General features: G+C 41.8%; 1 protein-coding gene across 7 annotated transcripts in view; it reads left to right on the top strand.

The window, feature by feature from the left end:
• The window catches only part of LOC128744287 (phospholipid-transporting ATPase ID), a 133,219-nt gene extending 118,874 nt beyond the window's left edge, over positions 1-14,345 (top strand). For 6 of the 7 annotated variants that reach the window (XM_053841153.1, XM_053841152.1, XM_053841150.1 and 3 more), the window contains 13 exons: positions 602-768; positions 833-956; positions 1,016-1,189; positions 1,253-1,529; positions 1,592-1,744; positions 1,811-1,994; positions 6,983-7,272; positions 7,331-7,554; positions 7,609-7,834; positions 7,892-7,995; positions 8,056-8,304; positions 8,371-8,490; positions 8,651-14,345. In XM_053841153.1, the coding sequence (XP_053697128.1) occupies positions 602-768; positions 833-956; positions 1,016-1,189; positions 1,253-1,529; positions 1,592-1,744; positions 1,811-1,994; positions 6,983-7,272; positions 7,331-7,554; positions 7,609-7,834; positions 7,892-7,995; positions 8,056-8,304; positions 8,371-8,490; positions 8,651-9,055 (2,697 nt within the window). In that variant the 3' untranslated portion in view covers positions 9,056-14,345. The remainder of the gene's footprint in view (positions 1-601; positions 769-832; positions 957-1,015; positions 1,190-1,252; positions 1,530-1,591; positions 1,745-1,810; positions 1,995-6,982; positions 7,273-7,330; positions 7,555-7,608; positions 7,835-7,891; positions 7,996-8,055; positions 8,305-8,370; positions 8,491-8,650) is intronic. The other variant, XM_053841151.1, reaches the window with a different exon arrangement.
• Positions 14,346-16,452: the final 2,107 nt, after the last annotated feature.

Genomic DNA, 16,452 nt, shown 5'->3' with positions numbered 1-16,452 from the left:
GTTTGTCTTTGATATTATTTTTCCTTTTTTATTTCATTACTCTGTGTGTTGTGGTTAAAGCTCTGAACAATTTAAGTTGTTTTTCTTTTTTTTTCTCGCTCTTAAATTCTGGTGAAAACAAGCTATTGACATGGTGGCACTTTTGTTACTCTTTTTGCATGATTGATTCTACCGTACTTTTTTGTGGCTCCGTTGAAGGTTCATTTATGGAGGCGCGTGGTTGGTTGTACACTATTTCTTTTTTAATCTACGGGAAACAACTGATTTGCTTCTAGAATAACGGATTTTTAAATTTTAGGCATAAGTTTGGTGTTTTTCGATGCTTTATGAGTTCTTTTCAAATTCTTCTAAATTTTCTTCTTTCACTTGTATTTCCTCTAAACTTATAACTATCGTAATTGCAATGAATAAACTTCTCAAAGTATATATCAAATTCGAGCATAAGATTATTTTGCTGGTAACATCCGTATTAAATAAGATTGGTGTCAATTTTCTCAGGTTTCGAACACGCTTTCAATGTGTCTTATGTTCCTCGATGGGCGGAAAGTTTATTTTTTTCTTTTTTTCTCAATTTTTCTCTACGAAAAATTCTTCGAACCAGGTCACCGAACCGGTGGATTTCTCCTTCAACCCGGAGTACGAGGCGGACTTCCGGTGGTACGATCAGGGTCTGCTCGATGCGGTACGGGCAGAGGAGGAGCACGCGCATAGCTTTTTTCGGCTGCTGGCTCTTTGTCATACAGTGATGCCAGAGGAGAAAAACGGAAGGTAAACGTCGAATAAATAAAACCAATTTCGGCTCAGTTTAGAATGAGAAATTTTTCGCTCACAGGTTAGAGTATCAAGCACAAAGTCCAGACGAATCGGCACTCGTTTCGGCTGCAAGGAATTTCGGGTTCGTATTTCGATCCAGAGCACCTAATAGTATAACAATCGAAGTGATGGGAAAAACAGAGGTACGATCACCATTTTCACGAATTTTCAACCATCCACTAATTTCACTTTTTATTTTCAGGAGTATGAGCTGTTAAGTATTTTAGATTTTAATAACGTTAGGAAGCGAATGTCGGTAATATTGCGGCGCAACAATAGCATAATATTGTATTGCAAGGGAGCCGACAGTGTGATATACGATAGGTTAGGAAATAATCAGCAGGACCTGAAAGCGAAAACGCAGGAGCATTTAAACGTAAGTAACTATTGAAATATTTCAACAAACAGTCACTTACTGCTCAAACCCATTTCCCCTCAGAAATTTGCTGGCGAAGGGCTTCGCACGCTAGTGCTGGCGGAACGACGACTGACGAAGGAATTTTTCGATTCCTGGCTCCTGCGGCAAAGGGAGGCCGCGCTGTCGCTGGACGGCCGGGACGACAAGCTGAGTGCGATCTACGACGAAATCGAGTGCGAAATGCAACTGATCGGGGTGACGGCCATAGAGGACAAGCTGCAGGACGGCGTACCGCAGACGATCGCGAATCTGCAAATGGCCGGCATCAAAATCTGGGTGCTGACCGGGGACAAACAGGGTTTGTGTTTGATCGATTTAAGCCGAACCCTCTGTGGGATAACAGTTAGCATTTCATTTTAGAAACTGCCATCAACATTGGCTACTCCTGTCAGCTGCTCACGGATGATATGGTGGACGTGTTCATAATCGACGGACTAACAAAGGCGGAAGTTGAACAACAGCTGCGAAAGTACATGGAATCGCTCCGCATTGTAAACACCTATCATCCAACTTGTAAGTTTTTCCCGCATTGTTTCTTCTGGAAAAGAAAATGCCCCCTAACTTGAACTCATATTTCAGCGCTGCCGAAACCTTCGTTCAATCAGAGTAGCGGCTTGACGGCGAACGGGGGCAACAGCGGCAGCTCGGGTCCGATGATCGAAATCCAGAACTCGTCGCCACCGTCGGTGTCGGTGGTAACTTTTAGGTGGGATAATAGACATAAATATACAAGTATAGGAGGAAGCGAGGAGGCATCGGACAGGTACAGATAAAAAGTTAGATTTAGTTTTGGCGGCTGAATTCTCTTCCAAATGCTAGCGGCCCCTGCTATATAAAAAAAAACCGGAACCTTCCGGACCGTTCTAGACCGTTGCCGCTATGCCGTTCTGACTGTCACTAGATTTTGGCTTCGGGATCCTTGTGTCTAGCTCCAAAGATGCACTGTCATTTTCATTATCTTTCTTTCTGTTCTTCATTTGAACATTTTCACATGTTTACGTAAATTACAATTTTTCAGTTTATTTGTTTGAGTATTGGTATAACAAGAATTGTAGAATTCTATGCTAGTTTTCATTCATTATTTCATTATTTTTGAGTCACCAAACTGCTTATTACCGTGGTTCAGTGTAGGTATTTCCATCTTCTTTCCGTAGTGTTTTTTACTTCTTTTCAACCAATCCTGCTCTTTAGGAAATGCGCAATCTGTTTACATCTGCCTTTTGATAAGAGGCATCATTACGCACCATAACCCAGTACCTTTTCCTTTAACTTGCCATGGCAAGAAGCTTCGCTGTTTGGTAAAAATGCAGAATTCAGTATGAAGGTAAGAATTTCGAGGGGCCTGAGAATAAGGCCATGCTAAAGTGATTTAAAATCGAATGTCCTGATTCTACTAAGATTCGAAGCCACGACCACTCGTTTGTCGAAGCAAACTCATGTAACCTTGCGACTGCAGTGCCTCTTAACGCAGACAGAAAGGTGCCAAAGTGAATAAATCAATCGATCACTTTTCAAAATATTTGTCAAAAGTATCTTAATCAGGTTCGTTGAAAAACATGTTTAATAATTCATTTCGGTTGACTGAATCATACTGAATCATTTCGGTTGACTGAATCACACGCTGTCTTAAAGCTCATAAATATATAAGAGACCGCACGTCTATGATATTTGAAAACTGCCAACTATCAATCAGAATGTGCTCAATCCATGGGCAGGCGTCTCTATTCAGGTGTTTCCAGATGTATTTTCGAATGTTCCGACGTGCAAAATAGGTACTAGATATAACCGTACCTCAGGTTGCGGCAATGTTTACACCACGATACCACAATCTAAGGTCATTATCGTTTGTGGTAGAGTGCAGGCTGGAGGTATTTATGTCCTTGCTTTTCTCGTTGCGTTCTCGCAATGAAAAGCCTGGTTTGCTGCCCTACTAGCACGGTTGTTACAAAGTGGTTCTGGTAACCGAATTATGACCAATTTCAGTCGTAATTCGGTTGCTTCAACTAAAGACCGGTGACCCGCCGTCGTAAACGCAGGCTGCTGCAGGCAGGCAGCCCACCCTCGCAGAAATTACACCTGCTTGGTTTATTTGTTTTACTAGATTCACAGCACTTGACTAAATTATCAATTATGTCTAAAAGTTATTGTGTCAAACGACCTTCTTGCTAAAGGAGCTTTATGCCAAAAGACCGTTCTGCCAAATAGAATAATGCCAAATGGTGATATGTCAAAAAGGTGGTAGCATACAGTGTATAGCTCTGTCATGCGTATGCGCCACAATCGGATTTCTATTTTACCGCTTAAAGTATTGTTCGCAGGATTTTCGCGCTCAAAAACTCCAAGTATTCGACGATCCGCTTCTTGAGACGTTCATGCTTTATACCCGCCCGTAATATATGCATTCAAAAAATGGATCTAACTAAATCCAATGGTGATGAAAAATCTATAAAAGATGGGCTAGACCTGCCTCATGCTTGATCTTGACCTTTGTAGTAAGGGGAGACGTAAATCCACAGATCCTCGAAGGAGAAGTGAATCGAATCCGGTTATAATTGGCTCCAATCCGCGGACATCCCAGCTTGGCTAAAGAGGAACGTTACACATACTTGTTAAGCGTTGCTTCAATGGCCTCTCTTTTCCGTTCAGGTCTTTGATCCCCTGAGGTACCAAAAACACTTTTGTTTCATTTTTGTCTTCTAACGTCCCCTCCATCGTTTGCAAAAACTACCGCTATAGAAAATTACAAAATATGATTTAATGGATTCAATTTTCCTTGAATTATACGTTTTTAAAACCTGTACAGAAAAAAAGTTGACAACGTTAGAATCAAGTGACTACGCTCAATGCTTTGTTCGTATTGCCAGCTCCACCCCGGAGCTTGGTATCGGGGATATATTTGAGGTTATCGCTTACCTCTCTGGCAGGGGACGTAATGTTCCCGACCCTCTGCTGTCTTTGCTGTTCTGTGTCAAGTAGTGGTCGTTGTCATCCATTATGACTATGACGTCACACTTCGCCGGAAAGACTTTTTTCACCAGTACTTTTAGTCGCTCCTTGTGGGCGATTGACGGCTACCTCAGGCACGGCTGGCCTCGTCCGACGCATCCACATAAAAATATCCATTTTCAGTCCAAAACACTGTCTTTCCGATTGGCTTATATCCGGCGAACACGAAGCCCCAACAAACACCGACGCTGAATTAAAATGCTACTGATTTGTTCACAGCTGATTTAACTCTGAATACAGGTGGTAGACGCTGAATAAATTGAAGTAAAGGCCTCTGTATTCTCTAAGTGATTAAGCAGCCAACGAATGCGCTGTAAATCGGCTGCTTCACATAATACTGTCACAAGCAGATTGGTTGCATCTTCAACCTCTCCACAACCCGTCAATATTCTCAATAATTGTGCTATACTAGCTGAATAAACGATTTGTCATCTTAATAAACAGCCCTCCCACGAAACATTTATGCGCTGATTAAGTATTTTAGCATCCATTATTATTCAGCCATAACTGAATCGAATAATATTTTTAGAACGAGAAATAGTTTTTCAATGCTTTTTCAGTCGCTTAATCAACGTCTCATCAACCTTTATGCAGCCAAAAAATAATCTATTTTTAAATTTCAAAAATGGAACGCGTCAAATTTATTTTGCTTGGGCGTCCTAAGCAATATTTTAAATTTCGAATAACTATACGGCATATACGAATTCAATATGCAAGCTAATTAAAAATGCAAGTCGTCATCTTTCGGGAATTGAACCATCTTCTAAAATTAAAAACTTTCCAATTAAATTCTGCTATTTAAATTTATTCGTGACAGATTTGTATTTTGTCTACGACATGCAGGCTTCATCAGGGTCTGTTTTCGAACAATCTTGTACAGTGGATCGCCTTAAACCAACCCGTAAACAGCAAGCGCAATTGCTGTTTACGAGTTGGTTTGAGGCGATCCAAGCTGCATAAAGTAAGCACTCAAATGGTGTTTGACCAAGCGATGTTTAAGCTACTTTAAGTTTCTCCAAACCCGCTTTCCTCCAAAGCTGATAAACAAGCTTAATAGCGGATTTTTCTGCTAAACAATCCGCTTCTAAACAGCCATAAATATAGAACCGTTTTACGGTTGCTTAAAGCTGACGCTTTCATTAGGCTCACAGCTTTCAAACTTCTTTAAAACAGTTTAAGGGTGTTAAAGTGGCTTCACAAACTAATACTAAGCTTTCATTCGGTTCACAGCACACATACTGTCAGACCATAGAGTTTCGCAATTGGACTGGCAGCAAAAATATGTCAGTTATCGATATTATCGACTGCTTCAAGTGTAAAGATATTTTCACTATCTGTTCTGCAGATGCAGATGGGGCGGATCATACGATGAGTGCTTATGGATCAGAAGATGGCGATTCAATTCCCGAAAGATGACGACACGCAATTTTAATTAGCTTGCATATACGAATTCAAGTTATTCAAAATTTAAAACATAGCATACGATGCCATAGCAAAATAACTATGACGCGTTCTATTCTTTTTTAAATTTAAAAATAGATCATTTTTTGGCTGCATAAAGGTTGATAAGACATTGATTAAGCGACTGAAAAAGTATTGCAAAACTATTTCTCGTTCTAAAAAAAGAATTGACAGCATTGCGCAAATTGGTTATTTAAAAACACGCAAAAGCCTCTATTAAGCTCCATTGCAGCTTTGAAAGCATCTACCCAAGTAACAATTCCAGGCTGATCAAACGTTTTTTAGCTGAATTTATTCAACGTGTGGCTGAACTATGGTTTAGTATTAGAAATAAAAACCTTTTTTCAGCTCTTAAACGTCTAAGTCAAGCTTCGGGCTTGCTGCTTTGAAGCTGTAATGTAGCTTAATAGCGGCTTTTGCGTGTTTTTAAATAACCAATTTGCGCAAAGCTGGAAACAAGGCGCACAGAGGCGATATAACGGCTTAACAAGTGTTTTTCCGCCTCGAATAAAATAGGTTGAATAAATTCTCAAATTTCGGCTGAATAAATATTATACAGTTGTTTACATAAATTTTATTCGATGCATATTCAGTTATGGCTGAATAATTATGGCTGTTAAAAAGCTTATTCAGCGCATAAATGTCTCTTGGGAAAGTTTACAAAAATGCTAGAAACTGTACTTTGGCGAAACACTAATTAGTAATTAGAAATTGTGTTCCTGCAAGTTGATAACGCTTCGTCAATAGGTGATTTATGTATAACACAAATCAAAAATTTAAAAAAACGCTTGGCTCATTTGTGACTTCTACGGGGTAGGGATTTGAACACGGGTTCTCGGGATCAGAGGCGTGAATGCTAACCACTACACCGGTATTGACCCCACGTTTTTTTTTTTTATTTTTATTCTTAAAATTTAGAACATTTTTTCGTTTTCTTTCACATCAACCATTATCATTCACATAGAGAACAACTAACTGTTTATGGATTAACTAAGTTTTCAAAATTTCCAAAGTAGCTTTGAACTAATAAAACCCGGGAACTTTATAAAACTGCAGTCGCTAGTTTAGCTAGTAGCTCTCTCCAAACGAATCAGTTGGAACTGCCAACCCCTTCCTCATATACCCGTAAGTTGTACCATTAAATGTGATAAATTTTCTGTTCTCTTTCGGTGTACTGACTTTCTGTGAATTTTTTCAAAATCAATTCTCTTTATTTGTGTAAAACCCGAACCGTCTTTCAAATTTCCACATTAACCGGTGCCGTGTGCTTGCTTTCCATTGTAGCGTTAACTGTAGCAACTACTCGGACACGGTGGGGAAACCGGACTCGTCGATCACCGAGCTGGACGAGGGTTCCGGCGTTGCGCTAGTCATCAACGGCCACTCGCTGGAGCACTGTCTAACGAGCGAGCTGGAATCGAAGTTCCTAGAGATTGCCTCGCACTGTCGGGCCGTCATCTGCTGTCGGGTTACGCCCCTGCAGAAGGCGATGGTAGTCGAGCTGATTAAGAGGGCGAAAAATGCCGTCACGCTGGCCATCGGCGATGGGGCCAACGATGTTTCGATGATTAAAGGTAGGTCCCATGAGCTTAACCAAAGGGCAATTGATTGTTATTCGGGGGACTTTTACAGCGGCTCACATAGGAGTGGGTATTTCCGGTCAGGAAGGAATGCAAGCCGTGCTGGCAAGCGATTATTCGATAGCTCAGTTCAAGTTCCTGGAACGATTGCTGCTGGTGCACGGACGGTGGTCCTACTATCGGATGTGCAAATTTTTGCGCTATTTTTTCTACAAAAACTTTGCTTTCACATTGTGCCATTTTTGGTATGCATTTTTCTGCGGCTTCAGTGCACAAGTAAGTTCGATTGGACTTTCAATGTTGCAAGTGTTAAAATTATCTATTTCACAGACCGTGTTCGATCCAATGTTCATATCTGTCTACAACCTGTTCTACACGTCGTTACCGGTGCTAGCTTTAGGTATTTTCGAACAGGACGTGTCGGATAAAAACAGTGTCGAATATCCGAAACTCTACACACCGGGGATCACCAATGCCTTATTCAACACGACGGAATTCATCCGCAGTGTGCTGCATGGGATCTTTAGCTCACTGATACTGTTTCTTATACCTTACGGTGAGGATTGTGCGGTAGTTGTTTTTCAATTGTAGACTTAATCATAATTACTTTTAGGTACCTACAAGGATGGTATCTCGCCCGATGGTTACGTACTTAATGACCACATGCTCCTGGGATCTGTTGTAGCTACAATCTTGATCCTGGATAACACTGCCCAAGTGAGTAACATTACATTTGATACTTCCTGACTAGTTTCTAAATGGTTACAAATCCTACAGATCGCTTTAGACACATCCTACTGGACCGTCTTCAATCACATAATGATCTGGGGTAGCTTGTTGTGGTACTTATTCCTGGATTATTTCTACAACTACGTGATAGGCGGTCCGTACGTGGGATCACTGACACAAGCCATGAAGGAGGCGACCTTTTGGTTCACCACCGTGCTAACAGTTATCGTGTTAATGGTACCGGTGCTAGCTTCCCGCTTCTACTTTGTCGATGTATTCCCTAGCTTGTCTGATAAGGTACAATTATTATTAGGCTTTATTATAAAATTTTCTTTGACGACGTTTATTCTCTTCCCTGAACAGATTCGTGTCAAACAACGGCTGGCGCAGCTGCGATCCCGACAAAGTAACGATGTCCTACGGACACCGTCAGCCAGACGTGCAAGAAGATCACTTCGATCCGGTTACGCATTTGCTCATCAGGTTCGTGATATCCCAAATAACAGTTTTATTGCACCCTTATTGCAGTTTGTTGACCAATTTTGGTCAGTAAAACTGTAATAGGAGTGTAATAAAACCAATAGAGCTAGTTTAATTAATTTTTCATCAAGCATAATCTATCCATAACGTTACAACTTTTCAGGAGGGCTTCGGTCGGCTCATCACCTCCGGTAAGATTATGCGCAAACTGCCGCAAGACTTTGCCTTCCCGCTTGGTTTGGGCAGTAAAAAGCAGCAACAGCTGCAGCAGCAGCAGCAACAACAACAACAACAACAGCAGCAGCAACAGCAGACGATTGCAGCCGGGGCGGATGGAGGCGTTGTTAGTATTAAAATAAGCAACGCAACCGGAGCTAACAATGCCAATAACAACAGTAGTAGTAACAATAACAACACAAACAACGCGAACAGTACGGCAGTTATCAGCGGCAACGGTACGGTCAACAACAACAATAGCGGCAGTCAGATTACGAATCTGCCCGGAAGTTCCAACAGTGATTACAGCCCTCGGGCGCCCTGCCAGGATTTGGATACAATTAATCTGTAGTCGTCCGTACGAGTTTTTGTTCTTCTATTAGGAGGAAAACCCAGAACTCGGTCGTGCGTATTTGTGGAACCGTATGTGATTTTTGACAAAAGTTACCTGCTTGAGTTAGGATCTATCTTAGTTAATTATACCTAGTACGTGTAGGCAAACCGGTGCAGTTCCTGAGTTGAATCAATTCTGGAAACAATCACCAAATAATAGAGAAACACCGTTGAACGTTTTATTGAATCAGTTTAATTTTTGGTGTACGAAAAATTACTGCTAATCTATTTGGCCAAAACACTTTTTAAAACAACCGGTCCGGCTCAGGGTGAGGTGATTTGATCGGAATATTATGCATGCGGGTACTGCTTCTGGATGTAGATTTGTTGGGTATTTGTTGGATGGAATTGAGTATCAGTTCGATTTAACCTGTAAATCGCGGTATAATAATATTTCTGTCGTAAGTAAAAATTTCATTTAACATTTTCAACAGAATATCAAACATTTGAGGCAGAATTGGTAAATTCTACTGCGTGGTCCTGAGTCCGGAAGTCGTCTACACTCGCTCTTGGGCTACAAATCTCGAATCGCGCCGAATACCTGCTGCTCGAACATCCTCATCGACAGCGCACAGTCAACGAGACTTCGCTGCCTCGAAGTCGACGGTTTCTTTCGGGCTCCCTTCGGATCATTGTTCCATCTGACACTCTCGCTAGCTGGCCTTGCAGCATGCTGTGCATAACTCACATGAAAACATAATCAATCATCTTTATGCGTCTGATACAACTCGATAGTAGTAGCGTTCCGGTTCTCAGCACCCGATCTCGAAAGATGCGGATGTCACACCACGACAAATCCTTCAGAAAAGCCGAAAAAATAACGTATCCATATATCATATTTTCGTCGATTTCAAGGCAGCATACGATAAAGTCGAGCGGAAACAGATGGCAAATAATGCACGATAACGGATTTCCGGATAAACTGGCCTGGCAGACCAAAGCTACTCTACATCTTGTGACGTGCTACGTACGTATTACTGGAACACTCCTGAATTTATTCGGATCGCACAGAGGGTTGTAGCAAAGGGATAGACTGTCCTGTATGTCATTTAACATCGTATTTAAGAGTATGATTCCACGAGCTAGCTCCAACTTCAATGTTATTACTAGACACCTTGCAACGGCGGAGGTAATCTACGCCAGATTAAAAGCAAACATTAGAAGAGTTTGGCGTTTCGAGTAAGAAGCATACGCCGCCGATCGCACCGGATAATGTACAAAACGCTAATCAGATCGGTTGTTTTCTACAGACTTGAGACTATAACAATGCTTACGGAATACAGACGTGCACTTGCCATATTCGACCTAAAGATGTTGCGGAGTATACATGGATAGCGGAGAGCGGCGTAAGCATACGAACCACGAGTTGCCGCAACTCTGGCGAAAATCTGGAAGTTACGGTTGGCTATCCACGTCGCAAGGATGAAGGACGGCTGTACAGCGAAATCTGCTCTCTTCAAGTTGGGTTCTAACGAACATACTTGCTTGAGCATTTTCGTTAGAACTTCATCTTATATTCCCACGCCCTGGGACTGCAACCCAGCTGCTGATGCCGCATTACTCGCGAGTGCCGTCACTGTCGACGACGTAAGGTAAAGAAAAAAAGAAGCGAAAAATCTGTGTACATACATCTTAATGTGCCGCAAGCCAATGCCAACAGCTCGTGAGCGGGCTGTGCAGGAGGACGCCACGAGACTGTGTTGTTGTCGGTCGCTTTCATTAGTGGAGTAAGCGTTAGATGCTATACTTCTCACACTCGCGTAAGAGTTGGCATCGTTGGTCTTTCGCTCGATTTGCAATATTGGACACCAGAAACGACCCAACGTGCTAGGTGAATCGACCGGTTTAGAGCAGACTTATGAATGTGGAGAAGCTCTGGAAATTGGCGACGAGTAGCAGAGGAGCCAGTGGATTTAAAATGAGTTCTTGGTATGACACGACCGCACGAGCCACCCCGGGTCTAAGCTGCTACAGGCGGTGATCTCTCCCATTAACTCTCAGCTCATGGGCTAGCATCACCGCCAAAACGCTCAAAAACACCTAGAGCTCGCCGTTCATTCTCCTTTAATATTCAGTCAATTGACGTCTTGTAAACAGGCTTCTTCCATAATCATACAAAGAACCTCATTTTCCAGGGTTTTACTGCTTAGCGTAAGAGAGGCAATAATTTGCTCGTGCTCTCTCCTCGAGAGAGCTTCTCCTCCTCTCCTCTCCTCCTTATAACCTGCTGTATTATGAGAATCAAGTCACAGGTCACAGGTTCCCCTTAAAACTTTCACGCAACAACTCCATTGATACTGACAAAACCTGAATAACAACGAATTAAAATCTACCGTGTCACATCACTGACCTCGCAAAATGAGCCCCCTGTAGCGCATTAACACCCGATGGGTAACCATTCTTTCTGCCAGTATAAGGTGCTTCATTTTAGCATCTATTTGGAGTTTATTACGAGTCCAATTCTCGCCGCTTCTTAACAGGCCTTCCACTGCTCTACTGAAGCTCGATGTGGAGCTATCAAGAGTGACACGTATCAACCTAATCAGTTTAGCTCAATCAAAATCCGCCATTGGTCATTTCGCTTTACCGAATCGTACGCTGTCTTGAAGTCCGTAAATATATGGTACGCTTGAAGGTTGAATTCTCAAAATTTGTTATCGTTCATCTTGAAAAACACATTGGTATTCGTCAGCAAAGACTTCCTGTAACGATCTCGGTAGAGCAAGACATGGGAGAAAATTGGGCCCTTTCCGAAGAGTTTAAGCATTTCATACTATATATCTCTTCGTTTACCACAAATCCCGAAGAAAATAACAGTGATTCAAAAGTTTTCTTCTCGTTGATCATCAGCCACAGAAGGACCTTCTGCGGAAACTTGGTGAGGGACATATATTTCCCGTCATCGTTTTCCTCTTTGGAGGGGGACGTAAAGTATCCGGTCCCCTGCCAGTCGTTGCCGTTTAGCGTCAAATAGGTCTCGTCATCCATTATGACCACGACGTCGCACTTCACCGGAAAGATGTTTTTACCAGTACGGCAGCACCTTTAGCTGCTCCTTCTGGGTAGTTGCCGGTTGCTCAGGCACGACCGATCTCGACTGTCGCTTCCACATAAAATCGTTCATTTTGACCAGAAAATTCTAAACTGTTCGTCCGATGTTTCCAACATCCCGGCCCAAAGCGGAGAACGATGAGGCCATCCGTACTCTCGGTCTTCCTATTCAGCTTCTGCTGCACTTTGCGGTCACAAGAAATCGTTCTCCAGAAGAAAGACCATGTTGTAAATTCCAGAACTGGTATGTCCGGCGAACACGACGTGCTTCACGATATCCAACTTCTTCGCTCCAGAGTGGACCTGCCAGTACGAACAAAGCATCGAGCGTAGTTGCTTGACTGTTTCCGCCATAACTGCTACAAATCAACTGATAATACTGTCATGTATTTTCTGTACACAACAGGCTCTGCCACCACTCCTAATCAAATGGAATCTCATTGGCTGTGTTCTGATGACTGAATTTTCGCTTTATTAACAGAACGTTTGGGGACTTGACGATTTTTTGACGGTAATTTAAAGGAACTTCGAAGTTAATGTGCTGACTGAAATCAACTAATAAATCTCATGAAATTTAAATTGATTTAAATCTCACTCGTATTTTAAATGCAACCTGCGAAATGTTAGATAAACTCAATTTACTTAGCACATCTAAATAAGAACGCGAACCCTGACACCCTTCATCCTGGGGCAGGCATGCAAACTCCGATCCAGCCAAAGACCTTTCACTGAGCCTACAACAAAAGCATTTGAAATCATCCTTTCCAAACGTAACGTAAAATACGGACCACAAAGTGGTCCATAAACTCGTACCACTGTTGTCACGTCATATCGTTTCATTACAGAAAGTAAAAAAAGTAACAAACTATATGTAGCTGTTATATCCTTGTATCGAAAGTATATTGTTAAACCAACACACAATTTTAACGAAATGTGACTTAAACTCTAAAGCTATAGGTTCTGGCATCAAAATTCCGTTGATCCGGATGTTGAACGCGCGTGTCTATAGGCAAGACACTAAAGCAAAAAAAAAAACAAACAAACTAAGCTAAACTTACTGATAACAAAACAAACAAATAATATACTATGAAACTTAGCGATTAAGCAAAAACTTTGCCTTCATCCTCTGCGAGTCTCTCTGAACCAAACTGCATCAAGATGCCGTCAGTCGGTCGATCGGTCGAACGATCGATCGATCGTTCGCACAGCAAAACGGAAACAAACTATGTAACATGAAAGAGTAACAATAATAGTTTATAATAAATTATATTCTCTTACTGTAGTGCATACCTAGCTAAACTAAGGTAAGGCAAGTAAAAAAACACCGGTACCGGTTAGGCCTCTAGCCCCCCTCTCAGTTTCATCCATAGAGCACTTCATCGATCGACGCACACCGATTTAAATACAGATCAACCAAAACAATGCCTAATCTCCATTAACCGTTTGAGGGGGGGCTAGAGGACGTGGCTCCGAAGCGGTTTCGGTCCTATATATACAACCTTTTGTCATTTGGTCGAAAGCTGAAGATGTATCTGGAGGTCAACAACCTTACACTACATAAATTAGTAAACTTACGTATGTGATCACACCGTAATTCTGTTAGAACTCAGTGTAAATATTGGCTAAGCTAGGCAGGAACAGCTCTATGTATATGGACAAGCGAAACAATTGCAATTGTAGGCTAGCATGTTTTCAGCGAGGAAGGGGAGGGGTAAATGTTCATATTCGTATGGAACAGTTGAAGCTTTAACGCGAGAATTTAGAGTGCGTCGAGTAGGAGAACCAAGTTGCCTTTTTGATTTAATCAACCGTGTTGATGATAATTTTCCTATTTCAGTTACCAATTTTTTAGAATAATTAAGTACAGGTCTGGCTTGGAGCAATTATCGAAGAAGAAGAATGCGTTTATTGTTATGTGGAAAAAATTCTAGTGATACATGATAAGTATTGTTTAACGTGTTAAGTTTAACTATTTTTTTAATGTGAAACGAAAGGAACTGGGACAGTTCGATCCATTTGTTCAGGTTGGGACCATGTACGTCCAATAAAAAAAACAATCATAAACAAATTTTAGGTAAACTGAACAGAAAACCGAATCATTTTGCATTCCTGTCAGAAATCAACGAGAAAAAAGAGGCGCAACAGTTGCATGAGCCAGCGAGCCTTTGATTTGATTGAATAAAAGTTCGAAGTTGAGCGTTGCCAAACTACGTTTACTCTTAGACGTTTGTTAATAAAACATTCCGAATCAATTTCAAAAGGCATGGTCTTACGTTGCTCTGTATTACTCTTGAAGTATTTGGAAGGTAAATCCTAAACCAGGATCCAGAAGAAGACCTCGCTACTCTACGACACCAGCAAGCAGAATTCCGTCGATGATATCATAACACTTCGCACCATATTGGAGCAGATCAACGAATTCCATGACTACTGCTGGAATTCGAAGACTTTGAAAAAAGCGTTTGACCGAATCAACCATGAAAACATCTGGGGCGCACTTAGGTACAGAGGAGTTCCAGGTAAGCTAGTCCATTTTATCGAGGCTCAGTACGAGGCGTTGGTCGTGCAAGGTTTTCAATCATGCCTTTCAATATCTTGGTAGCCAGACGAACGTCTGATGGTGGTACCGAGACTGATATAGGCACACGGATCAGGAAGGCCAGAGGTACCTTTGCAGGTCTGAGACATGTTTGGCGCTCAAACCGCATAACTCTACATACGAGAACCCGAATTTTCAACTCAAACGATAAATCCATACTGCTGTACACTTGTGAAACGAGTTGCGTTGCGGAGACAACGCAAAAGCTGCGAGTATTTAGTAATCCCTGCCTGTGACTGGATTTACAACGAGAAACTCAATCGTCGATGTCATCAACGGCCGATAGCAACTTAAATTGGAGAACGTAGGAGGAAGTGTTTCGGACACACATTCAAAAAAGGAGCGAACGGGATCTCCAGAGAAGCACTCGACCTAGATCTACAAATACAACGAAAAAGAGCAGACCCAGAGGCTTATCGTTACGGAACTAAGCCAACGACATCCTGGCTATTGACGATAGCGATTGGCGGCTATCCTGGCGACAGGTGAAAACCATGGTGGGTAACCGTCGGCAGTGGACGTCCCAGATTTCATCCCTTTGTTCTGCCGAATTGGTGGACATGGACCAATACATAAGGTACTTACAATACTCGAGGATAGATCTTCGAGCATGACTCGATATTTTGATATATTTGTGAAATATTCCTGGAAATGGAAGCTTAAAATCTGGTACAATCAGAATTGATAGTGTTGGCCAGAATGGTCAGGATCGCATGATGGACTAGAAGGTAATCGACGAATGGTTGTTTTTGCTGACAATAAACAGCGTCACGTGCATTGCCCGCACGTAGGTAGGATCGACGAGAAGAAAGCATTGTACGTGCAGTTGAAGGCAGAGTACGGCAGCTGTTAGCCACGGGATTGCAAGTTCGTCATCGGGGATATGAAAATGATGATTAGAAATACTTTTCACCCCACAAAGAAAACCACAAAGCCGCCTCGAGATCACCCAATCAACGTACATTGACCAAATCGATGACCGGTTTTTCCCGAACATCACCAACATACGCTCCCTCCCTACGGTCTGCAGATATCGATTCGGATCATTAGTTAGTTACAGTACATATGCGCTAAAAACTATCTGCGGTATACACCTCGCCACAAAACCGTCCTTCTCGCTTAAACATTCGGCACTTAGACAATCCGCAAACTGCAGAGAACTACGCGCGCTTGCTGAATGAGGCTCTCCTCCCACTACCCAGTAAACCATTTGGTTTGTATATCTCGATTGCAACTGAGGTAAACGAAATCATATCTGAACGAAAAAGTTATATTTCACGCCATATAAGCACATATATGTACCAAAGTGGAGGCGATATACGTGCGAAAATTTTGACAACTATTTGTAATTCTATTTTGCGCAGTTTTTATAACACGCAACTTAATACATCTGAATATATGATTAAGATATAATCAAATATTGCAATTGTCTATCCTGCTTTATAATTCACAGTCATGAATTGTATATGAAGACACGCACGACTGCAAAACAACTTATTGTTCACTTCGATTTGACATACTCTAATCATTATACAATTCCAATGTGAAATTGACACGAAAACGATTTAATGTGAACTTTCTATTACGATTTTGTGCTATCTGGGTACGGAGCTACATGGTTCGACCCTCGAAGACAGATGAAGCAGGATACGTTTAGCCGTCAATGAAGCCGCAACCGCGGTATGAAATGGTTGGTTTGACGGGGA

The sequence above is a fragment of the Sabethes cyaneus genome, chromosome 3, assembly GCF_943734655.1.
Source record: "Sabethes cyaneus chromosome 3, idSabCyanKW18_F2, whole genome shotgun sequence".
NCBI classification, from domain to species: Eukaryota; Metazoa; Arthropoda; class Insecta; order Diptera; family Culicidae; genus Sabethes; species Sabethes cyaneus.
The sequence above is the reverse complement of the archived record's forward strand: the minus strand, read 5'-3'. Positions and strand labels throughout refer to the sequence as shown.